This window comes from Myxocyprinus asiaticus, chromosome 8 (genome assembly GCF_019703515.2).
Source record: "Myxocyprinus asiaticus isolate MX2 ecotype Aquarium Trade chromosome 8, UBuf_Myxa_2, whole genome shotgun sequence".
Taxonomy (NCBI): domain Eukaryota; kingdom Metazoa; phylum Chordata; class Actinopteri; order Cypriniformes; family Catostomidae; genus Myxocyprinus; species Myxocyprinus asiaticus.
The window spans coordinates 17,990,952-18,017,027 of NC_059351.1; the positions used below are offsets into that span (position 1 = coordinate 17,990,952).

General features: G+C 36.4%; 1 protein-coding gene across 1 annotated transcript; it reads left to right on the plus strand.

Moving 5' to 3' along the window:
- Positions 1 to 28: 28 nt before the first annotated feature.
- Positions 29 to 24,202, plus strand: LOC127445113 (vitamin K-dependent protein S-like). Its single transcript, XM_051704915.1, has 14 exons — positions 29 to 288; positions 3,935 to 4,092; positions 4,670 to 4,694; positions 5,338 to 5,421; positions 5,543 to 5,665; positions 10,560 to 10,685; positions 15,587 to 15,715; positions 16,213 to 16,453; positions 19,428 to 19,614; positions 19,817 to 19,981; positions 20,090 to 20,258; positions 21,959 to 22,095; positions 22,181 to 22,409; positions 23,345 to 24,202. Exons 1-14 carry the CDS (start codon positions 201 to 203, stop codon positions 23,506 to 23,508), a joined length of 2,025 nt encoding a protein of 674 aa, XP_051560875.1. The 5' UTR covers positions 29 to 200; the 3' UTR covers positions 23,509 to 24,202.
- The last annotated feature ends 1,874 nt before the right edge of the window (positions 24,203 to 26,076 follow it).

The window sequence follows — 26,076 nt, forward strand, 5'->3', positions numbered from 1 at the left end:
CCGAGTCCCCATTAGTGTCTCACTGAGGGTCTGTGCTGTGGATCAGTCACGAGTTCTATAGCGCTGTCTGTCCACTTCTGCTGCTGCTCTCACCGCAATTCTGGACCAATTAAAGCACACTAACTAGGGAGGAATAGAGTCTTTAGTTCAGATCTAAAACGGAACAGCGTGAGGACTGTGACTGATCAAATAGCGGGAGGATGTGGCGACTGAAGGCGACTTTGAGCGGCTCTCTGCTCGGCCTCACGCTGCTGCTGCTGCCCGCTCAACTCTGCGAGTCACACCGATGTGAGTAAAACAACTAAACTACCACACACAGAGAATTATATTTCACTTTTGTAAACTATTGTAAAGTTACAATGTTACCAACATCCCCCTAACGCACGCGCAGAGCAACAATTTGCAAACCGTAACATTTGCAAACCGTTAAGAAGTTAACAATGTAACAAAAACATATATACATCATGGTAATCAACATACATACAGTAGTAGTTTCTACCAAAATGCTATAGTTACTGTGATTGTTACTCAGTAAAACAGTGGTAACTTCATATTAGTCACCGCCGCTGTTATCAAAACAAGATATTAAACAAAATATCAGATTCTGAAAGCGTCTTAAACTGTTTCCCTGGCAGAGAAAATAGCTAGTAAATAGCAGTTTGGTATAAACTGGTCACCATGGTTAATTGTGTATGGCTATGATATTATGTAAATCTTAAATAGTAAACTAATGAAATTAGCAGTCCCAAGTGTAAACAGTGTAGCAATGTGTACAAAAGCAAAAATGAAACAATATAAAATTAACAATGTATCAATGTTTGCAAAACTCACAATGTTTACAAAAGTAACTATAAAACACTGTCCATAAAAGTACCAATGTTCATAAAAGTAACAATAAAACAATGTTTACAAAGTAAGAATAAACGTTGTAATTTACGTAACAATAGGATAGTATACAAAAATAACAATGAAACAATGTATACAAAAGCAACAATTAAACTATTTATAAAACTAAAAATGGAACAATGTTTACAAAATAAAAAATGTTTACTGAAATTCCAACAAAACAATGTTTACAGAGGCAACAATGAATAATTTTTTTTTTAAATAGCAATGTAGTAGTTATTTTCTAAAGCAACAATGAAACAAGGTTTGTAAAACAACAATAAAACAGTGTTTATAAAATTAACAATGTAGCAACTTGAACAAAAGTAACTATAAAATGTACTAGTGAAAAAGTGTTTATAAAAGTAACAATGAAACAATGTTTACAAAGTAAGAATAAACATTGTATTTAACGTAACAATAGCAATGTATACAAAAATAGCAATGAACAATGTATACAAAAGCAACAATTAAACAAAATTAATAAAACTAACAATGGAACAATGTTTACAAAATGAACAATGTTTACAAAAATTCCAATAAAACAATGTTTACAGAGGCAACAATGATTTTTAAAAAAAATAAAACTAACAATGTAGCAGTGTTTACTAAAACAACAATGAAACAAGGTTTTTAAAACAACAGTAAAACAATGTTTATAAAATTAACAATGTAGCAACTGTTTATATATACTGTCTATAAAAGTACCAGTGAAAGTGTTTATAAAGATAACGGTGTTTATATTAAAAGTAACAATGAAGCAATGTTTACAAAATTAGCAATAAATAGTTTATACAAAAGCAACAATTAAACAATGTTTTTGAATCTATCAATGAAACTATATTTATTAAAGTAAGAATGAAACTGTTTATAAAAGTACCAATGAAACAGTGTGTGACAAGGAGGAGGGCATGACTGGGCCAAGAGGATTCACGCCTGGCGCTGAGTTGCCCAATCAGCGGGAGAGAGATAAAAGGAGGAGCCGGGGACACCAGAAAGAGAGAGGAAAGAGACACACACAGCAGTGGTTTGTGTGCGTGCTTTTATAATGTTTCAGTTCATTTAAAAAAAAAAATTTTTTTTCATTTTTAATTTTTCCCCCCTTTTTTCTCCCAATTTGGAATGCCCAATTCCCAACGCGCTCTAAGTCCTCGTGGTTGCATAGTGATTCGCCTCAGTCTGGGTGGCGGAGGACAAATCCCAGTTGCCTCTGCGTCTGAGACAGTCAACCAACGCATCTTATCACGTGGCTTGTTGAGCGCGTTGCCACGGAGACATAGCGCGTGTGGAGGCTTCACGCCATCCACCGCGGCAACCATGCTCAACTCACCACGCGCCCCACCGAGAACGAACAACATTATAGCGACCACGAGGAGGTTACCCCATGTGACTCTACCCTCCCTAGCAATTTGGTTGCTTAGGAGACCTGGCTGGAGTCACTCAGCATGCCAAACTAGCGAACTCCAGGGGTGGTAACCAGCGTATTTTACCACTGAGCTACCCAAGCCCTTGTTTCAGTTCATTTTTTTATTTTATTTTTATTTTATTTATTTTTTTATTAAAGTCTTTTTGATTGTCTAGCCTGTTCCTGCCTCCTCCTTGCTCCTCGTGTGAATCCGTCAGTCCCGGGTTTCGGCACCAGTGTGGCAGACAAGCCTCTCGTTCATCGGGAAAGGAGAAAGCAGGAATCGGATTAACAATCAAAAAGACTTTAATTCAACATAAGACACTGAACTGAAACATATCAAAAGCGCACATGCAAAACACTGCTGCGTGCATGTGTGCGTGTATCTCTCTCTCTTACTCTCTGGCGTCCCCGGCTCCTCCTCTTATATCTCTCCCGCTGTTTGGGCAACACAGCACCGGGCGTGAATCCTCTTGGCCTGGCCACGCCCTCCTCCTCATCACACAGTGTTTACAAAACAATAATGAAACAATGTTTACAGAAGTTACAATACAATGTGTGCAAAAGCAACAATGAAACAATAATTATTTAACTAGCAATGAAACAATGTTTATTAAAGTAACAAAGAAACAATGTTCACAAAAGCAACAATGACACAATATTTATAAAACTAACAATGTAGCAATATTTACAAAAGTATCAAAGAAGCAATGTTTACAAAATTAACAAAGAACATTTACAGAAGTACCAAAACAATGTTTACAAAAGCAACAATGAAACAATGTTTACAGAAGTAACAAAACAGTGTTGACAAAAGCAACAATTAAATGTTTATAAAACTAACAATGAAACCATTTTTTAAAATAGAAGTAACAAAAAAGCAATGTTATCAAAATTAAAATTTAAACAATGTTTCCAAAATGAACAATGTAGAAATGTTTACAAAAACAACAATTATACAATGTTTACAAAAGCAACAATAAAACAATGTTTATAAAATTAACAATGTAGTAATGTTTAGAAAAGTAACAATGAAACCATGTTAACAAAATTAACTGAAGCCATGTTTACAAATTAAACAATTAAAGGTTTCCAAAGGTGACAGCTTTTTACAAAATTGTTTACAAAACATGAGGAATCAAAGACAAAGTTTGTGTTTTTTATGTTGTTTATACAACAAACCTAATTTTCTCATGAAACAGACTCAGCAGCACTTGTGAGGGGCTAAATCCTAGCTGTAAAACAACTGGCACACACAATGAATGCAGTTAATCGGGTTAAACGTGTATGTAAGCTGTGGTTTTTATACAGACTCACGCTTGAACTTCCTAAATATAAATCTCTACCTAAACTCTGTCAGTGCTTCAGTGTGGGATATGTGCGTGTCTCATATTTCCATCTTTCCTATTACTTCTCATTAGTGCAGTGGTGGTAACAGATGGTAATACCTTGGTACTGAAAGGTTACATATATCATGGTATTTCAAGGTACTTTAAAGAATTTCATGGTAATACCATGATGGTACATGGCCAAAAAATCCTCTCATGATGTTGGTACCATGGTAAAAACCATTTTGGTACTTACAGTTTTGTTACACTAACCCTTCTAAGGCATCAGTATAAGTGTGTTCATGTCTGTGTGTAGTTCTTTCACAGAACAAAGCCTCTCAGTTCCTCGCACGACACAGACGCGCAAACACTCTGTTTGAGGAGAGCAAGAAAGGAAACTTGGAGCGCGAATGCATCGAGGAGTTGTGTAATAAAGAAGAGGCGCGAGAGATCTTTGAGAATAACCCTGAGACAGTTAGTTCTCTCTGAGCACTCCATGAGACATCAGATCAATATTCTCTCATGTTTGTGAAGTGATGCCTTGTGTTGTTGACATTGGCATCACTGACTGTGTATATTCAGTCATGTGACCTGCTTGTATGTGGGTGAATCACAGGAAAACATGTCACATTTCACCACAGAAGCAAAAGACAATACAAAATTATATTTAGCCTAAAGAAAATGAAGCTTACTTTTTGGTCAATTAACATATTTTGTTATTGAGTTATTTTCATGACAGGACAATTTTTTTGTTTTGTTTTGTTTTTTGCATTACAGTAATGAGAATTTGGAGTGAAAATGTGTTTAATTGTCATGAGAATAATGTCACAATACAAAAAATATTAATGGTCCTAAAAAGGCTTCATTTTCTTAAAGTAATATATAGTTTCTTATTATTTTCTTTTCATTTCGGGGGGAAATATGACCTGAACATATTCCTGAGAGGTTTTGTGAGATTCCCCAATGTTCCTTTGATGATTAGGTTAAAAGCTTTGTTTTACATTGTTGGTCAGTGAATGTTCTCATAGTTATATTTTCTTTAATTTTTCAGGAGTATTTCTATCCCAAGTATGTTGGTAAGTCTTCATTATTATTTTTGTAAAGAAACAACACTTACAGTAAAACCAGAAAATATGCTGCTGCAATTCCTGATAAGATACTTCATGCTGATTTAGTTTCTCAGAAATCGATGATGTCATTAGGCCCTTCCCATCAGGTGGCGCTGTTGTGACAGATGCCCTCTGGGGGGAGAAACACGCTTGGTTTGTGTTTCAATGGCGTCATGTTTAATCTGATTGCAAAACTCTCTCTGACGACTTAGTCCTGTTACAGATCAGGGTCACTCGTTTAACCCAGAATAGAATTTAGTCCTTTAATAAGAATAAGAACCCAGAAGTTAGTTATTTAATAATATTAAAAAAAAGAATTTCTGTCTTTATGCTTTTTTACTAGTTGAAATACATTTTTTTTATATTAGGAATTATGTTATTTTTATTTCAAGTATGAATGTTTTTACTAATGAAAACCTACTGATATCAAAAATGAGCATTTTCACTATGCCATTGCTGATATTAAGAATTAGCATCTTAACTAGTAGACACTGAATTACAGAAATATCAATAATTCATATCCTGCACATGATTAAATGTTGAAAGGGCTTGCTGCGATACCTCTTTACCTACTTCAGAAAGTTAGCTTGTTATCTTTTTTGTGTTGTAGTGTGTCTGGGGTCTCACCGCGTTGGGATCAATAATCCGAACTCAGAGGCTGGAATCCCTCAGAACCTGCGGACCTGCGTGCAAGGTAACGCTGAAGACCACAAGAATGCAAAACTGCATGTACAAAATACAGTATAATACTTTTGATTTAGCTTGTCACAGCATTATTATCTAGTGTGGTTGTTTTATGAATGGTGTATTTACAGAAATCAGTAACCAGTGCTTACCGCTGCCATGTTATAAGGAGGGATACGAGCGCTGTGTGGACGGTCAGGGCTCGTTCACCTGCGTGTGTAAACCCGGATGGAAGGGCCCACGCTGTGAACAGGGTGAGTGACTTCAAATCACATTTTCACCCTGCGTAACTGTTTTATGATTAATAACGGAAGCCTGTTCTCCATCTCCAGTGTTTTCACTCACATCGGCGTATGTTTTTAGCAGATAATTTGCTATTTAGCTAATTAAATTTGTAAAAAGTGCCATAAAAACATGTTGCTCGATAGTGCTAATATTTTACACTCGCGATGAGTTAAGCCTGAACTCATTCACTTACACTTTAAATTGTTGTAGTTCTCCGTCTGGATCGCTCATTTTGGTAGTTTTACATTTAATTTAATGGAGACCGGAACCACAAAACAATTAGCGGCAATTAGAATTGAATTATGGTGCCACCCAGTGGTTGCTCAGGACAACTGTGGATAATTCTAGCGGAAGGATGGCATTTAAGGATTTTACTAACATTTGTGCACATAATATTGTTATTATGTGGAAATCGCTTTATAAAAACAATATGGCACTCAAAATACTTTATGCCAGTTTTTGGGTCTCTATCCCACACTCTTTAGCGCCACCAGCAGTTCAAATTGAAATGTAAGTTTTGGCTTATAATTTTCGCAACAAATGACCTTTAAACTTTTGCTGTAGCATTCAGTAGATTTTCATCAAATTTGGCTCAAATAATTCTGAGATCATGCTGGTCAAAATTTATGAAAGGCTTTTTGATATTTCACACTGTTCACATATTACGCATCAACGGATTTGACCATCAGGATGACAAACAGGAAGTGAGGCTGTATCTTTGCAATGCTTTGGCATATTGATATGAAACTTGGGCTGTGTTCAGAATGCAAAACTAGCTTACTACTCACTAAATACTTCATGGTACAGACTGCATGCTGCCTACTTTTTTTTTTAATACTGTACTTTAATAGGGCTGGGTACAGAACATCTCAAATCCAAGATGGCAGCCTGTTTGTGTTGTTAGTAAGTCTGTCCAAGTTTTGAGTATCCTATGAGTCACTGTTCTTGTGAAGCGATGTGGAGGAAAGTTTTGTGAAGTGATTTCGCTTGACCGGATTTCTCCTGCAATTTTGCTGATCGTGTTGAGCTTCCGATACTCTACTAGTGAAGGAAGACGCTGGCCCATTGAGTCAAAAGGATTAAGCCCCTCTGTGCTGAAGGGAAGTGCTTACTTTGTTATATCTTTGTATTTGGCTTGGTCTATCAGCTGTTTTTTGTTAAATTGTTCAGTTATCGTTTATGATTGCATAGTTTTTCCATCAGCACTCTCTTTTATGCGGGATATGGATTGATGCTGGTGCTGTTTTCTATTCCTGTTTACATCGTGACATCAGACAATTTATCGTCGGGATTGGCTGAAGCGGTCTGGAGTGTGTCTCACCAAAGAAAAAGAGCAACTTCTGCATCCGTCTTCAAGACTTTTACCTCTCGGAGATCTTTTAACCGCTGAAAAGCCTCGCTGATGTTAACACGGCTCCTAGCCCTCGACTTATAATCCTTCTTTTTTAGTTTATATTCGTCTGACCTTTTTCTCTTGGTCTGTTTTCAGCCATTCGTCCTCCTTGGAGTTTAGAAAGTTTGCATCAGTCAGATTTGCCATCGCTCTTCTAATGAATTTCCCTGTCGCTCTGCCTCCATCCCCCATTCTGTGCACACGTAAGATCCACCCCATGTTGCTGATTGGCTGGAGTAGTGTTGTGTGGATCGGTCTGATCCACTTTGATTTGTCCCATTTACAGAGCCAGGGCTGTGTACAAATACTAGATTTTTTTCAGCCCACCCACAGAATGGACGGCTAGCAGACTGTGAGGAGATATTTGCAGAATTTGACAAAAAGTGTATTGGATTAGAATTATTAAGTGCACCTTTAATAAATTATGTTAAATGGGGCCTGGGTAGCTCAGCGTGTAAAGACACTGACTACCACCCCTTGAGTTCATGAGTTCGAATCCCAGGGCGGGCTGAGTTACTCCAGCCAGGTCTCCTAAGCAACCAAATTGGCCCGGTTGCTAGGGAGGGTAGAGTCACATGGGGTAACCCCCTCGTGGTCGCTATAATATGGTTCGCTCTCGGTGGGGCGCATGGTGAGTTGTGCGTGGATGCTGTGGTGGATGGCGTGAAGCCTCCTCACATGCTATGTCTCCACGGAAATGCGCTCAACAAGCCACGTGATAAGTAGTTTGACGGTCTCAGACACGGAGGCAACTGAGATTCGTCCTCCGCCACCAGGATTGAGGTGAGTCACTACGCCACTACGAGGACTTAGTGCATTGGGAATTGGGCATTCAAAATTGGGAAGAAAATGATGTTAAATTAGCTTGGAAATTTTTTTCGTAGTAGTTTCATGTATTTGGTTGATAAACACGCGCCGCTTTGTAAAATAAGAGTGAAGGCTCGAAATAACCCCTTATCTTTCAGAAACATTTCAGAATTTAAATAACCCAGTCAAATTCTGGAAAATGATTAAGTCGCTGTCTTTATCTGAGAATAATGTGGAGATTACTAAAGAGAAGTCTGTCATTTTGGAAAGTTTAAATGAGCACTTTATATCCTCAGGTTTTTATTTGATTCTCAGTTAAGTAACTGAACTGTCATTAGCTCTAAAGCAGTATTACCATGTAATGTTGCTTGTAAGTTATCTATGCAACCATTTTAATTTACTCAGTTTTCTGTATTTGAAGTTCATTAAGCTTTGAGTCAATTGGATCTTAATAAGCCTGCAGGGCCTGACAAGCTAGAACCATTATACTTAAAGCTAGCAGCTGATTTAATTGTTGAACCATTGACCTATTTAATTATTCTTACAACTGTCTACAATAAAATTCCGAATTCATCGCAACTGAATAACTATAGGCCAATATCTATAAATTAGTAAATTAACAATTACATTTTTTTGGAACAAATAATTTTCTTTCCCCATTCAGTCTGTTTTTAGAAAGCAACATAGTTTGGTTACTGCTGCTATTAAAGTGTTTAGCGATATTATAAATGCTATGGATTGTAAACAAACTTTCTTTTTCTTGATCTATCGAAGGCTTTTGACACTATTGGCTGTACATTATTGTTTTTTCTGATAAAACTGTTAAATGGTTTACCAATTATCTTTCTGCTCGAACTCAATGTGTGCAGTTAGAGGGTTCTATGTCATCTTTCCTGCTTGTTTCTAAAGGAGTTCTGCAGGGGTCAGTCCTAGGACCAATTCTATTTTCTTTATACCTAAAATAACATTTGTGATAATATTCCTAATGCTAGGGATCATCTTTATGCAGATGATATCACTATTTACTGTTGTGCATCGGCTATACAAGTTCTTCAATATTTTCAGTCAGCTTTTGACATTGTAGAGTCTCATTTGTGTGAACTTAAATTGGATTTAAATTCAGATAAAACTAAATTAATGCTGTTTTCAAATTCCAAAGCCTTACCTTTAAATCTTCCTGACATCATAACTTCCCAAGGTATAAAAATTGTATTTGGGTATTTTATTTGATAGCCAATTATCTTTCAAGTTTCATATTGATAATTTAATTTCTAAACTTAAACTTGGGTTTTACTTTAGAAATAGAAGTTTATTCTCTCTTAGTGCTAGAAAATACTTGGTGTCTGCACATTTTCTACCATTATTGGATTATGGAGATCTGCTTTATATGAATGCTGCAGTACAACATTTTAAAAAAACATTACATTTTCACAGTGCCTTACATTTTATTACTGGTTGTAATTATCAAACACACCATTGCATTCTATATGATAAGGCAGAGTTGCCACCTCTGGATACACTGAGAAGTTTTAATTGGTATTGTTTTATCTAGAAGTCCATTTGTGGTTTAACTCCTTATTTGTCTCTCAGCTCATCCAATACAAATGTACGCTATAATCTTCATTCAAATGACCTGTTATATTTTAATGTTCCTTAGGTCCGGACAAAGTTTGGTATAAAGATTTTTAGTATAATGCTCCTGCTGCTTGGAATAATTTACAAAACATTTTAAAGTTGTCTGCTCCCATCATTAAATAAATTTAAGGTAATTTTAAAAGATATGGTGTTTTATTCTCTTGTGAACTGTTGTTGTGATTCCTGATTTTTTTCTATATTGTACTGTTGTTGTTGTTGTTGTTATTGTAAACTGTTCTTTATGATACTTGTTGCTGCCCTCTTGGCTAGGTCATGCTTGTAAAAGGATTTTAATCTCAATGAGTTTTTAACCTGGTTAAATTAAGGAAAAGAAAAAGAAAAGAAGAAAGGTATTGATACAGATTTCACGATTCGATTCCGATTTGCAAGATCTCTTGTTTACATGTATAATTAGTTCTATTTACAAGTATTTACATTGAAATGTAGAAAACACGCTAAATCATTACTGTCTCTTTAAGACTACCGGCATCAGTCAGTGTGGGCATATTAATGTGAGTATGTGCATGGTTTCTTTACTGCATCTGTGCTAAGTGTGATTAGAATTAAATGTTTTTGATCAAAAACTGAGTGTAAAGAACAGAAATTATATTAAAAGAGACATTATTCAATAACATATGGATTGCATGAATTTCGTGTTTGGACACACATTACACGGAATGAGTCAAACCAAACTTTTACTCTCAGCATGCAATGAAAGGATCTCGATGCTAATAACTTCTTCACCACTATACTACTCATTTACTTGCACTGTAAAGGGTTACTGCATAGTGTAAAAGACTGATCTTGGGTTTTAAGGATCGATATCGAGATTGTTCAAACAAAGATTGCGATGCATCGGAAAATCATTTAGTTTTTTTTGTTTTTTACCCAGTCCTAGTCTTTAAACTACTTTATCTTAATTCACCACTAGGGGTGCTGTGACTAAAACCATTCAATTATATAATTATATCTGATTTCCTACAATTAGTTGTTGAGTTAATGTGTTCATTCACTTCATTTGCTCACAGACATTAACGAGTGTGATGACCCAGAATTCCCAGCGGGCTGCAGCCAAGCGTGTTTTAACTTCCCCGGGAGTTTCACCTGCAGCTGTGAGCGAGGCTTCTACACACACGACAACATACACTGCATAGGTGAGCAAACGTTCACTCTAGGGATGTGCCTGAAGCCGAATAGCTTATTCAGAAAGGCACGAATAATGACTTCATAACGAATAACGGATTCATCCGAATAATGTAAAAAATATTTGTATGACTGATTATTCAAAAAGCACAAGGATAAAGCGACATTTTAAATAAACTTATCTAAAATTACAAAGAATTTATGAATCTGGGCTGCCAATATTTATAAAGTGTAAACCTGTGAAAATGCGCACGTGTGATTTCAGATTGGATGGACGCGGTCTTAACTCTGTTTGCGGTCTGTGTTAATTGTTTGTGTCTGGAGCTTATCAAGTTTAACATTAATTAAGATACAACATCATATACAGTCAATGTTGGGAGGGTTACTTTTGAAATGTATTCCACTACAGATTACAGAATACATGCTGTAAAATGTCATTTGTAACGTATTCTATTAGATTACTCAAGGTCAGTAACGTATTCTAAATACTTTTGGATTACTTCTTCAGCACTGGTAGACTTATTTCACTTGTTTTAACTATAAAAACTCTGCCAGTACTGTAAGATAAAATACACATGTTAAAAATACATTCCTGAAAAACCTAAATATCTTATGCAGTGTTGTTTCTAAAACAAGATAAATAAAATGGATCTTGTTTTAAGGATTTTTAGATATGTTTACAGGAAAACAATACAAAAATTATCATGAATACAATTTTTGCCCTAATATCAAAGGTCTTACTAGAAAAAAGAAATTATTATCCAATGTGAATTTTCTTGATAAAAAAATATGATCGTGCCTGGTAACATGTCCATGTAAAATGGCTAGAAGTAGCATTTTAGCTTAGCGTAAAGCTGACAATTTACACAAGGTTTATTTCTATTTCTTCTGCTTCAGACTTACTTCAAACTTACTTCTTTGTCTGCTCGTATAAATGTAACACATCATAAGAAAGTGTTTCACCGCTGCTCAAACGCTCTTTGGATCATATCATTTATATGTATAAATGTTTTCAATCTGAAAGGACTAAATATTAAATGAAACAAATGACAATAAAATGCAAAGTAATCTCTTCAGTAATCAAAATACTTTTTGAATGTAACTGTATTCTAATTACCATTGATCTAAATTGTAACTGTAGTGGAATACAGTTACTAATATTTTGTATTTTATATACGTAATCCAGTTACATGTATTCTGTTACTCCCCAACCCTATATACAGTACTGTACAAAAGTTTTAGGCACTTGTGAAAAATGTTGCATCTTCAAAAATAAAGACTTCTATATAAAATATTTTCATTTACCAATTAACATCATACAAAGTCCAGTAAACATAAAAAAGCTAAATCAATATTTGGTGTGACCACCTTTGCCTTAAAAACAGCACCAATTCTCCTAGGTACACCTGGATACAGTTTTTCTTGGTTGTTGGCAAATAGGACATTCCAAGCTCCTTGGAGTATTTGCCACAGTTCTTCTATCTATTTAGGCTCTTAGTTGCTTCTGTCTCTTTATGTAATCTCAGACTGACACGATATTCAGTGGGGGGCTTTGTGGGATCCATGACATCTGTTGCAGGGCTCCCTGTTCTTCTATTCTAATCTTTTCTATTTGAAAAAGTAATGTTTGGGAGTCTAACATTTATATTTCCTATTGACACACTAAAGCTGAAGATATAAATAACCATCTTAAGACAAATGCTTTTGTGAAACATCTTATGTGCCTAAGACTTTTGCACAGTACTGTACACGTTCCACTTGTTGAATTGTCTATGTTAATGTGTCACACGGGGGGCCTGGGTAACTCAGCGAGTATTGACACTGACTACCACCCTTGGAGTCGTGAGTTCGGGCATGCTGAGTGACTCCAGCCAGGTCTCCTAAGCAGCCAAATTGGCCCGGTTACTAGGGAGGGTAGAGTCACATGGGGTAACCTCCTTGTGGTCGCATGGTAAGTTGTGCATGGATCGCGGAGAGTAGCTGGGAGTCTCCGCAGTGTCATGCACAACGAGCCACATGATAAGATGCGCAGATTGACTGTCTCAGAAGCGGAGGCAACAGGGACTTGTCCTCCACCACCCGGATTGAGGTGAGTAAACGCGCCACCACGAGGACCTACTAAGTAGTGGGAATTAGGCATGCTAAATTGTGGAGAATAAAAAAAAAAATAAAAAAAATTTATCACACGATTCACACGCAATTCCCATGTGTTCATTTATAGCCTAAACCTGAGCGCGATGTTAAATTCCTGACCTGAAGTGATTTAACATTGGAGCCCATCTATCCATCTTTTAAATTTGACCACATTTATGTTCACATCAGCAATTAAGGAAATTATCTGATTAAGAATTTATTATGAAAAAAAAAGTTAAAATGCTTCATAAAGGTTTAAATGCTCCATAGAGTATTCATCTATTAGGAATATTCCTTCTTATGTAAAACAAAGAAACTGAAACTCTGTCTTTTTTTTTTTTTTTATTCTTTAAATGTGCTTAATTTGAAAATGTTAAGTGTTCTTGAACTCTGGTAAGGCGCTATATAAATGTAACATTATTATTATTAATATTAATATTATTATTATTTAACTAAACAATGGAGTCCTATCGTAAAAATTCCTGATAGACTTACGGTACTTTCACCTGTTTGTAGGCTATATTGATTTTATTTTAATTTCTTTTAATGTTTGAATTTTTATTTATTATTCACAGCAAAATGTGTGCTTGACATTTCAAATTTTGCTTGACACCTCCTGCCTCCAGAATAATGTTGTTATACATGCACAGACAAATGAAAATTCTGTTTCATGCAGATTTTAATATCTGAAATACCAGGAGAAATCACAACATAGTCCACAGTTAATGTAGCCTAAAAATTCAGCTTCATCTGGTAAGAAAAAAATAATAATAATATTTTTTAAATAATAATTGTATAATAATACTAATTATTATTATCATTATTATTAGGCTATTATTATTAAAAGACATATACAAAGCATTTATTTATTTATTTATTTTGGATTTTTCCCCTTTTTCACCCAATTTGGAATGCCCAATTCCCAGTGCGCTTTTAAATCCTCATGGTGGTGTAGTGATTCGCCTCAATCCGGGTGGCGGAGGATGAATCCCAGTTGCCTCCGCGTCTGAGACCATCAACCCGCGCATCTTATCACGTGGCTTGTTGAGCGTGTTGCCACGGAGACATAGCGCGTGTGGAGGCTTCACGCCATCCACCGCGGCATCCACACTCAACTCACCACGCGCTCCACTGAGAACAAACCACATTATAGCGACCACGAGGAGGTTACCCCATGTGACTCTAACCACCCTAGCGACTGGGCCAATTTGGTTCCTTAGGAGACCTGGCTGGAGTCACTCAGCACACCCTGGGATTCAAACTAGCGAACTCCAGGGGTGGTAGCCACTTTTACCACTGAGCTACCCAGGCCCCCCCCAAAGCATATTTTATTAATAGAAACTATAAATGTAACAGTAACACTTAAAAATGGCCGTTTCATTTAGTTTTGACGCACTTCCAGTTTAAGCCCTGCCCACACCCGGTTCTATCCGAATACAGAGACAGATACAGATTATTTTGTTATATGAACAGATACAGATAATGGCTTCGCTGCACACCCCAGTTCATTTGTTAGTGTACTGACTCAAAACTGCACCACAAAATAACCCAACAATGCCGATTCAGAGGACTGCTGGTCTGTAGCAGTAGTTTGTAGTTTTCCTGTAAATTTGCTGGTGCTGTCAGTGTTGCTCTGGAGCATTTGGTTTGAATCCAGATTGAGTTGATTTCACACTGACTTCATGTGTGCCAGATGAGCTCCACCTGCTGTTCCAGGAATTCTGGCATTTTCCTGTAACTGAGAAACTCGAGCCCTGTCCAGCTGTGGGGTCCAACACTAAATGAGAGATTCATACAGTGGAAAACATGTCAACAAAGATTTCAGAAACACACACACAGCGTATGGTCATGTTGTTCCATTAGTCTGTCTGTTGAATGTCACCCAATGTAAAGGCATTAAAGGCTTGTTATGTAACAATGTTTTCAGCATCTTTTCCTTAAGTCTTCATAAAAAATAGTGTTTTCTATGATCATGTGACTGAGTATATTTTTTTGTAGCTAGATAGAGATGCAGTATTTACAGTGTACCAAAGTTTTTCTACATTTAGGTCACACTTAAAAATGTCTTAAAGTCATTGCATTAATATTCCAGGTTCAATAAAAGTTTAGCTCAATCGACAGCATTTGTAGCATAATATTGATTACCACAAAAATTAATTTTGATTGTCACTCCTTTTTTTTTTTTTTTAAAAAGAAAAGAAAAAATAAAATGCCGAAATCTGGGTTACAGTGTGGCACTTACAATGGAAGTAAAGGGGGCCAATCCATACACATTAAAATACTCGCTGTTTCAAGAGTATAAGACGTGAACAATATGCAGGTTAACATGATTTTAGTGTGATAAAATCACTTACTAACCTTTTCTCTGTAAAGTTATGTCCAATGATGTAATGCCATAAAGTAAACACTAAATCCACCATAACAAAACAAGGACTTTACACTTCAAATAATACACAAGTTTTAACAAAAGAATTAATGTACTGTAAGTGCTTTGACAAAATTATAATCTTCACATTTCTGCCTTTTAAACTCTCCAAATATTGGCCCCATTCACTTCCATTGTAAGTGCCTCACTGTAACCTTGATTTTACCAGTTGATTCAAAGTCATTGAGCAAAAATGCTCCATCATGAAGTTAGTTCTGAGAAAATATCCAGCAGCATTTGAGAAATGCAGATCACACTTGTTTTTTTTTATCTAAAGGAATGACATTCACACATTAAATATCCAAATATTACTGTATGTGCAACATGTTATCATATAATGTGTCTCATCCACAGATATCAATGAGTGCATCCTGTATCCCAGTGTTTGTGTGGAGCCTTCTAAATGTGTGAATCTTCCGGGTGCATTTGAGTGCCGATGTCCGATAGGATACAAATACAACACAACCACACGAAAGTGTCTGGGTGAGAGAAACACACACACACCAGGGCTGTTTCTGAGCATATAGGGGCCCTAAGCAAAATCCTATTTACATTTTCTAGTTACAAGGGGGCCTCTATAACTGTCTAATTGAGCCACAACAGCTACCTGAGTTTTACTTGCAGCTTTTAGTATATTTAAAAAAAAAAAAAATTGACCTTGCTTTGCAGGCCCCCTGGTAGCTTGGGGGCCCTAAGCATGCACGTATACTGCTTTTAGATAGAAACGGCCCTGACACACACACACTGTTAGCTTTGAGGTCATCTATATACTAGTGTACACAATACACTTTTAGCAGAAATTTGCATTGAAACTATACATAATAAAACCTGCCCTCGGCTAACAATAATAAGTAGAAAATCATGGTTCATGGCTGTGATGTAAATTAAAGACTTATGAGTAATGGAAGTATGTGTGATAAAAACCATATGCACATTCAACGGAAACAATGGAACTGTGTGTATGTGTGTGTTTCCACCAGATCTGAATGAGTGTGAGCAGGCTGTGTGTGATGGCGAGTGTGTGAATACGATTGGCAGTTTTTCGTGTCACTGTGACGGGCGTGAGGGTGTGAAGCTGGCAGAGGACAGGCGGATCTGCGAGAAGATTCCACAGTGTTTGACTCTGGCTGACAATAAACACAGCGAGATGTTGTATCTGGGAGAACAGTTCAGCGGGTTACCTGTGATATACCTGCAATTCCGCCTGCAGGCCGATTCCAAGTACGGGAATTAACATTGTTCTGAAAGAGATTCTGCTTCCTGTTTCTGAACAATCAGCTCATGGAGGGTTTGGATAATCTATTTAAGTGTTACTTAATATTTATAATTTTCCCATTTCCCAATTTGGAGGACACATTCCGTGATAAAGTAATGTTGATAAGTGATTCTAAACTGGTGGATCGCGATCTAAAAATGTTACTCAGGTCTGTTCTTGTAGGTTCATGGACATCAGGGAAAAATTTGTGCTATATGCAAATAATAAAATGCAACAATAATCATGCATACTTAAGATAACTAAATAACTTTAAAAGAGAGGAGAAAACGCTTCCCATTTGTTTTGCTTTTGATGTCAAAGGTTGTGTGTTCAATCAAAATCTACAGTATTTTGACACAAATTCATCTGTCACTTGGTAGAAGCTCGTCAAATTAGACAGATGTCAACATGGACAGGTTGTGTGACATGAACTCATTCTCAAAAACATAAAATACCACCCAGACTATGTTAAATACAGATTCAGTTGGCAATGAGGGGAAACATGGTTTGTGTCGACCACAATGTGTTTTGTGCAGTAAATGTTGACATTAAAGGGAAAGTTCACCCAAAAATGAAAATTCTCTTCATTTACTCACCCTCATGCCATCCCAGATGTGTGACTTTCTTTATTCTGCAGAACACAAACGAAGATTTTTAGAAAAATATCTCCGTTCTGTAGGTCCATACAATGCAAGTGAATGGTGACCAAAACTTTGAAGCTCCAGAAAGCACATAAAGGCAGCATAAATGTAATCCATATGACTCCAGGGGTTAAATCCATATCTCCAGAAGCGATATAATAGGTGTGAGTGAGAAACAGAGCAATATTTAAGCCTTTTTTTACTCTAAATCTCCACTTTAACTTTCACTTTCAGATGTGAAAGTGAAACTTAACAGGCACCAAATGTGATTTTCAGATGTGAAAGTGGATATTTGAAGGAAAAAAAGGACTTACATTTTGATCTGTTTCTCACCCACACCTACTGTATTATATAGCTTCTGAAGATATGGATTTAACCATTGGAGTCTTACGAATTACTTTTATATTTTCTTTGTGATTTTTGGAGCAACAAAGGTCTGATCACCATTCACTTGCACTGTATAGACCTACAGAGGTTAAATATTCTTTTTTTTCTTCTTTTTTTTGTATTTTTTTGTATTTTTTTATTTATTATTATTTTTTTTTTTTTATTTTTATTTTTTTCTCCCCTTTTCTCCCCAATTTGGAATGTCCAATTCCCAATGCACACTAAGTCCTCATGGTGGCATAGTGACTCGCCTCAATCTGGGTGGCGGAGGACGAATCTCAGTTGCCTCCGTGTCTGAGACTGTCAATCCACACATCTTATCTCGTGGCTTGTTGCGACCATTACCGCGGAGAAGTAGCACGTGTGGAGGCCCATGCTATTCTCCGTGGCATCCACGCGCCCCACTGAGAGTGAGAACCACACATTATAGCGACCACGAGGAGGTTACCCCATGTGACTCTACCCTCCCTAGCAACCAGGCCAATTTGGTTGCTTAGGAGACCTGGCTGGAGTCACTCAGCACACCCTGGATTCGAACTCGTGACTCCAGGGATGGTGGTAGTCAGCGTCAATACTCGCTGAGCTACCCAGTCCCCAGTTAAATATTCTTCTAAAATCTTTGTTTGTGTTCTGCTGAAGAAAGAAAGTCATACACATCTGGGATGGCATGAGGGTGAGTAAATGATGAGATATTTGTCATTTTTGGGTGAACCATCCCTTTAAAGTAGTTTTAAAATTAGTAAAACACGTCTCAAGATCGCTGCATTCAGAATTGTGCTTTGTCCAGCTGTGTTTAAACACAAGAATGCGTTCTCATCTTGTGCTGTCGTTATTGCGAAACAAGCCTTAGGCTGGTTTGTTGTCAGTGTGTTGCCAAACCTCTTCCACTGAAAATTCCACCATCAAAAGTCAAAATTTTTCACAAAAAGTTGCCAAATAAAAAAAGCACTATATATAGACCTACGCATGTTTGTATATAATAAAAAGCAAGGGGCATTAAGCAAGTTCACCAAAAAAGTGTGGGACAATTAAACTTTTTTTTAATTGGACTGCATTTGGTCCTGTGTAATTTGAGCATCTTTAAAACTTTAAAATTTGCTTCACTAGGTGAAGCAAATGAGTCCGTACACACTTGCCTCTGATCAAAAAAGGATTTTGCACTCATGATGTGCTTGGTGATCAATGCATTTTTGTTAGATCTGACTTATCACATAGAATGACTTTGCATGTATGTTTAATAATTCATCGCCCAAAAATCACCAAATACATTTAAATTTAGCCAAAATAGCTCCTTGTCTCAAAACATTAAAAGTCGCAGCAGCCACGAGAAAGTCATTAAATTTGGCAACAAATTCCCCAAATTGGAAACACTGTTTGTTGCTTGAACAGCTGCGTGTTGCCTATACAGCTTGAGTTTTGCTTACTGCCCCCTGCTGAAAACAGGTGATACTTCAAGCCTGAATTGCTCCGATGGTAGTAATGTTCCTTATTACAGTCCGTGGACATGATTAATTGTTACTTAATAAAAAAAAAAAAAACAATTTAATGTTATTTTTTAAATAATTGTACTATATAAATGCATTAAATCGACAGCGCTACTATAAATTAATTATTATTGTTTTTTTGTATGATAAACCCTTTGGTTCTATGTTGTGTTGCCACTTGATTTCCAAAATAAAATCTCTGTCCTGAAGCAATATCAATTAAGATGGACCACTGTTGATCAGTTGGTGCTCCCAAAATAACTTTACTACTTAAAGTCATATTAAATTATATGAGAATGCTGTCTGCCACCAGATCAAAAATGTTGATTATGTACATTGTTTTTTATTTTATTTTGTATAATTGAATACAGTAAGAGCAACAAAAGATACCTCAAATTCAAACTCTTTACTGTTCTTTGTGTTTACAGGTTTGCGGCTGAATTTGATTTCCGCACATTTGATCCAGAAGGTGTGATTCTGTACGCCGAGTCGTCGCCGGACTCATGGTTTATGTTGGGTATACGTGGCGGCCTTATAGAGGTCCAGTTTAACAATGAACATTCGTTCAAAACGACCAGTGGAGGCAAAGCTATTAATGATGGACAATGGCACGTGGTGAGTTCAAGAGAATACGTGACGTTTGAATAAAAGATTCATTATAGAGTAGTAAAACAGGAAATCTGTGTGTCAAAGGTCATGTTGTTCAAAGATATTATTGTTCAAGAACTCGGTATAAGAACTTTGGTGCTGTTTTTTTCTGTTTGTTAATGTAAGGTTATTGGTAAAGTCCAATATGATTATTGATGCTTTTGTGTAGATCTCAGTCGAAGAGCTGCCAGGCAGCATCAGTGTGAAAATCAGTAAAGAGGCCATTATGAGCATTAACAGTCCTGAACAACTCTTCACTCCCGTTAATGACAAAATGGAAATTAAAGTTTACATCGCTGGCCTGCCTTATCGCAATAAGAACCTCGTCAAACCGGTAAACATTCAATCAGTTTGTACACAGCTAACATATTACATCATTAGTTATTGTGGAACTGTTGAATAAGATTGAATGAGGTTTATTTTGATTATGTATGTGAATCAGATCAACCCAAGATTAGACGGCTGTATCCGTGGCTGGAATCTCATGAATCAGGGTGCGTCTGGAGTGAAGGAGGTCATTCAGGAGAAGCAGAATAAACACTGTTATGTGCATGTGGAGAAGGGCACGTTCTTCACCGCTGGAGGATTCGCACAATTCAACATTGACTACAGTGAGTTCACAGCGCTATTATCAATTAACAATAATGTATTGAAGGAATATTCCAGTATTCTGGATTAAATGCCACTTAAAGGAATAGTCCGGGTTCAATAGAAGTTAAGGTCAATGGATCGCATTTGCAGCGTAATGTTAATTACCACAAAAATGAATTTCGACTCGTCATACGTTTTCTTTAAAAATAGCAAAAATTGAGGTTACAATGAGGCACTAATGATGGATATAAAATATTCCTTTTAAGCAACAAACAAGTAACCACTGACAATAATTCAAAAGACAAATAAAAAAATACAATAAAATAGACTTACAATAGAAGTCTTATGGGGCAAGTGCACCTGAGGGTTTAAAAGCAGAAATGTGCAGCTCATATTTTTGTTGAAGCATTTGTTAATTATTCTGTCCCAGAATATGTGTTATTTGAGTTTTAAAGTGTCTAAATTGTTCTTTTTGGTAGGTGGGACTACTTTTCTAGGTGAATGAATTTTAGTTATGTATAGAGCACAACTGTCTGGTTCTGGAAGCAAAAATCCCATTGACTTGGGGATTGATTTTCAAAATAACTTCTCATTTTGTTTAAGACAGACCTACTACGAGTTCTAAGGTTGTTGATCAATGTTACATGCTTCTGTTGAAGCCATCAGTCCATGTAATTTTTAATTTAATTTAAATAAAATCGTGTTTAATAGCAGAATTCCTGGTGAAGAACTACACTACCCATGATCCTGAAGTGAAAGATCCTACTATCAGAGAATCGCTGCAAACAAAATGTGCCAAAAGAGCTCTGCAGCGAACGCCTACTCCCATAATGCATTGTGAATGATGCAATCGAATTACTCTCCCTTCATTCTCAAAATAATTTTATTTTTGTATGCATCTAAATATTTTGCAACAAAATAAAATTATATTGTTTCTGTACTTATAACCAACAATTTTAAATCAAGATTTGTATATTTTTTCATTGTTTTTTATTTAATTATGTCGTTCACAATGCTTCAAGGGATTGTAGTTCATTCCCTCATTAAAGATGTTGAATAGACAGTTTTGTACCTCTGTCTTTTTGTCTGATTTTCAAATACTTTTTGCTTCAAATCAAGGTGTGTAATGTGACTCACCCCAGAGCTGGTTGGTTTGGTTCATGGCTTACAACTTTTATGAAGGACTTAATTAAACTCCTGTGGAAGAAATATTTTCGGAACCAGCACGGCTGGAAATGTGGATGGACACTGCCGAGTTTGCTGCATGTAAACAGTACTTTACAGATAGTTACGTCATGTAAATTTCTTATATCCTTTCACAGATGCAGTATCAAGTTGAAATGTCTTTTTTATCTAGTCGTGATATGAGTTGAAAGATTTGATTATAATTTTACACATACATGCTTATTAAATTATTCCATGTAATGCTTATACTCTCAAAATAATGTGATAGTTGTATAATTTAAATGTTTATTTACAGTACTGCACTTCTAGTTGTCCATTATAAGTGCATTACTGTAAACACATTTTTTATTTGAATTAACCTTCTGAAGGAAGAGATAAAATGATTTTCTAATGTAATGGCATGTCAAAGATTCTGCACATAATTTTCATTAGGTTGAAAATAACCTGAAATATTCCTTTAATCCAGCTGTATGTGTGTTCAGTTGATATACAACAACAGTAATGTTCACTATTTGAGATCATGTGTTTGCACTAGGAAGAACTGGTCAGTGGCGGGTGGATGTTGTGATGAGTATACGTCCTTCAAGTAGTTCCGGTGTATTGTTTGCCCTAGTTAGCAACAACACTGTGCCTCTTTCTGTTTCCGTGGTAACAAAAGGACCAGATGATGCAGTGAGTTTTACCCAACAGACATCAGTTTCTGATTAACACAAGTGAAACATTTGTGACACGTCAACACTCTGTGGTTCATTCTCAGGAGCTGCAGGTGTTTTTGGACAGCGTATCTGTGGTCACTCTTCAGTCTCTGATGCTCTGTTATCCTGATCGTTTCGTTGTGGAGATGAGCATATCAGCTGATCATCTTCACATCACCGCAAACGAATCGTCAGTGTCCTACAGTGATTCTGAGATCCTGAGCGCAGCTTTATCTAATCTCAACAACACCATGCAGAGTCACATCAACACTTACATCGGAGGACTGCCAGGTACATTTAATTCAGTTCACTGCAACACTTTAGCACAACGGCGGCAAATATTTCACGGACAACCACCTCTCTAATAAATGACAGTTTAAGTAATTGACCCTTCGCTAGCCCTTGGCTTCTGTCGCTTTGATAAGTTTTGCAGAACTTCCCACAGAAATGAATGGGAGATTACAGTGACCGGAGCTGTTTTTAGCTAAATATTCTCCTAAACTTAATGGTTATTATACATCTGTGGGCTTGAGCGAAGAGTGACACTGTAAAGAATATTTATGTGTTACTATTTATACATGTTCTTTTGGCAATGAGGGCTTTAACACAGTTTAATCCACAACATGTTCTTCCTAAGATTTATTTAAAGGGATAGTTCACCCAAAAATGAAAATTCTCTCATTTACTCCCCCTCATACGATCCCAGATGTGTGTGACTTTCTTGTTCTGAACACAAATGAAGATTTGTAGAAGAATATTTCAGCTCTGTTGGTCCATTTATTGCAGGTGAATAGTGACCAGAACTTTGAAGCTTCTAAAGGATATAAAGGTAGCAAAAAAGATTCCAGTGGTTAAATCCATGTCTTCTGAAGTGATATGAAACGTGGGTGAGAAACAGATCAATATTTAAGTCCTTTTCTGCTATAAATTCTCGTCTCTGCCCAGTAGGTGGCGATATGCACGAAAACTGCAAATCGGCAAAAAACAAAAGAAGAAGAAAGTGAAAGATTTATAGTAAAAAAGGACTTAAATATTGATCTCACCCACACCTATAATATAGCTTCTGAAGATATGGATTTAAGCACTGGAGTCTTATGGATGAATTAATTATGGTGTCAGATCCTCTTGTCTGTGCATTTTAATCAAAATCACAGCAACAGCATGTTTTTTTTTTCTGAATATGAGGCTCATCATGTTGTTTAATTTCTCTTTATGTGTGTCTGCAGATCTTCCACTGTCTAAAACACCGATCTCAGCGTACTATGGCGGCTGTATGGAGATCAGTGTGAACGGACAGCCGCTGGACTTTGATGAGGCTGTTATCAAAGACAACAGCATCAAATCTCACTCCTGCCCCCCTGTGTTTGCCCCCGAACCCCACCCACACTAGACAGGAAGTGACATCACAGACAATCGCAGGGATACATGACACGGCATGCATTGTCTTCATTTGCCTGATTTTACCTTCTGTGAACACAAATAATCATCTGGTTAAGGTGTGGAGTTGTCTTTTATTGCCCAAACTAGTGCATTGTCTGCTGGATAACGAGGGATTCTGGACTCAACTCTGGCGATAGATTGTGTTTTTTGTTGTCTCACTCTTTTAAATGAATGTTTTTTAATGCATTCATTTGTTAATACACTACTTGTGTTCTTTGATGACTAACCAGTGAAAGTAAGAAGAGATTTAAGAACTTTAAACTAAAGCTTGTCAGCCTTGAATATTTTGCCTTTATTTAAAAGTGGCAAAGAAACTGTGTAGAGCTGAGCTGTGATGGGTTAAAAATATTCAGCCTGATTTGATATGAACAAGACGGATTCAACTGGATTTCTTAGACTAGGATGAGATGGTTGCAGTATTTTTATTACTAACGTCCCTGTTTTTCTGTCTATAAACAAAACAGTTTGCCCTTTTTTGTTTTCAAGTGTTTTGTTCGTACAAATTGGTAAATGGATAAACTTACTGTATTTTTTTTTTTAGAGCAGTCAATATTATCTTGTGTATAACAAACTCATTTGAATGTAAATATGCTTAGGGGCACTAGTATTGCTTTAATTGTTTTAATAAAACAAATTAAATGCTGCCTGTTGCTGTCATGGAAATTTGAATTTGAATTTTGAATTTCATTCAGATTTCACCATCTTAAAGGGATAGTACACCAAAAACTGAAAAATCTCATCATATACTCAACCTCATGCCATCCCACATGTGTGTAACTTACTTTCTTCAGCAGAACACAAAATATGTTTTTTAGAAGAATATTTCAGCTCTGTAAGTCGTATCGACTTACAGAGCTGAAGTATTCTTCTAACATTTTATCATTGTATCAATGCAAGTGAATGGTGACCAGAACTTTGGAGCTCCCTAAAGCACATTAAGGCAGCATAAAATTAATCCATACGACTCCAGTGGTTAAATCCATGTCTTTTCAAGTGATCCAAATGGTTTTGGGTGAGAACAGACCAAAATGTAACTCCCTTTTTATATTTTCTATAAAACTTGACATCAGCAGTTTCTAGGCACAAGCATGATTTCAAGCTCGATTACACTTTATAGTGCTTGACGCTTGCGCAGAGTGCTAGATGGTGCAAAGAACTGTAATTGAGCTTGAAATCATGATTGCCAAGGAGAGTGCTGATGTTAAGTTTTATAGTGAAAAAGGAGATATGTTCGTCTGTTCTCAATCAAAACTGATTAGATTATTTCAGAAAACAAGGATTTAACCACTGAAGTCATAATGATAACTGTTATGCTGCCTTTATGTGCTTTTTTGGAACTTCAACATTTTGGATTCACTCGCATAGTGTGGAACTACAGAGCTGAGATATTCTTATAAAAATCAAAATTTTTAGAAGAACATTTAAGTTAACATTTTTATCTTTATTATCATTAATAAAGATACAAATGCTAACTTAAACACTTCTCTAATATTTAAGTTCTATAGAGTGTAAGCCATAATTGTAAGTTGTGAGAAACAGACTTGACAGAAACTAAAAGTGTGTATCTTTTAACTTCTTTAAAAATGCATAAGAGCTCTATACTGATGATGGTTCTATATTTTGTTTCCAGGAAACAATAAAAACTAGCATTAATTGATGACTCACCCCCTGCCAAAACATCAATGGACTGGAAATCACTTACTGAATGTCCTGAATATTTAAAAGTACAGCTCACCCAAAAATGAAAATCCTGTCATTATTTACTCACCCTCATGCCATCCCACATGTGTATGACTTTCTTCTGTAGAATACAAATGAAGATTTTTAGGCAGCATAAAATGCACTAAAAAAAAAGACTCCAGTGGTTTAATCCATGTCTTCTGAAGTGATATATGTGTGTGAGAGAAACAGATCAAATTTAAGTACTTTTTTTTACTTTAAATTCTCCTCCCTGCCCAGTAGGTAGCAATATGCACGAAGAATGCAAATCTGCAAAAACAAAAGAAGAATGTGAAAGGGAAAGTGGAGATTTATAGTAAAAATTGACTTAAATATAGACCTGTTTCTCCCACACTTATATCGCTTCTGAAGATATGGATTTAACCACTTTTTTAAAAAAAAAAGTGGTTAAGAGTTGTATGTATTACTTTTATGCTGCCTTTATCTGCTTTTTGGAGCTTCAAAGGCCTGGCCACAATTCACTTGCTTTGAATGGACCTTCAGAGCTGAGATATTCTTCTAAAAATATTTATTTGTGTTCTGTATTTCAAGTCTTTCTGTAAGTCATACAATAGCTTTATGCAAGGAACACACCCAAATTTAGGCCGTTATTCACTGAAATGTTTGGGGGTGCCGGAACGTTGTTATGGACCATGCGTGACACGGACGGGCTAAGCTGTTGCGCACCTTCTCCAGGACGTGAGCGGGTCCGACTTGGGGTGGCAAGTATGGAAGCCCAAGAGTGCCATTTACAAAAGAATGAAGGAATAAATTATCAATCTATTAATTTAAAAATGTG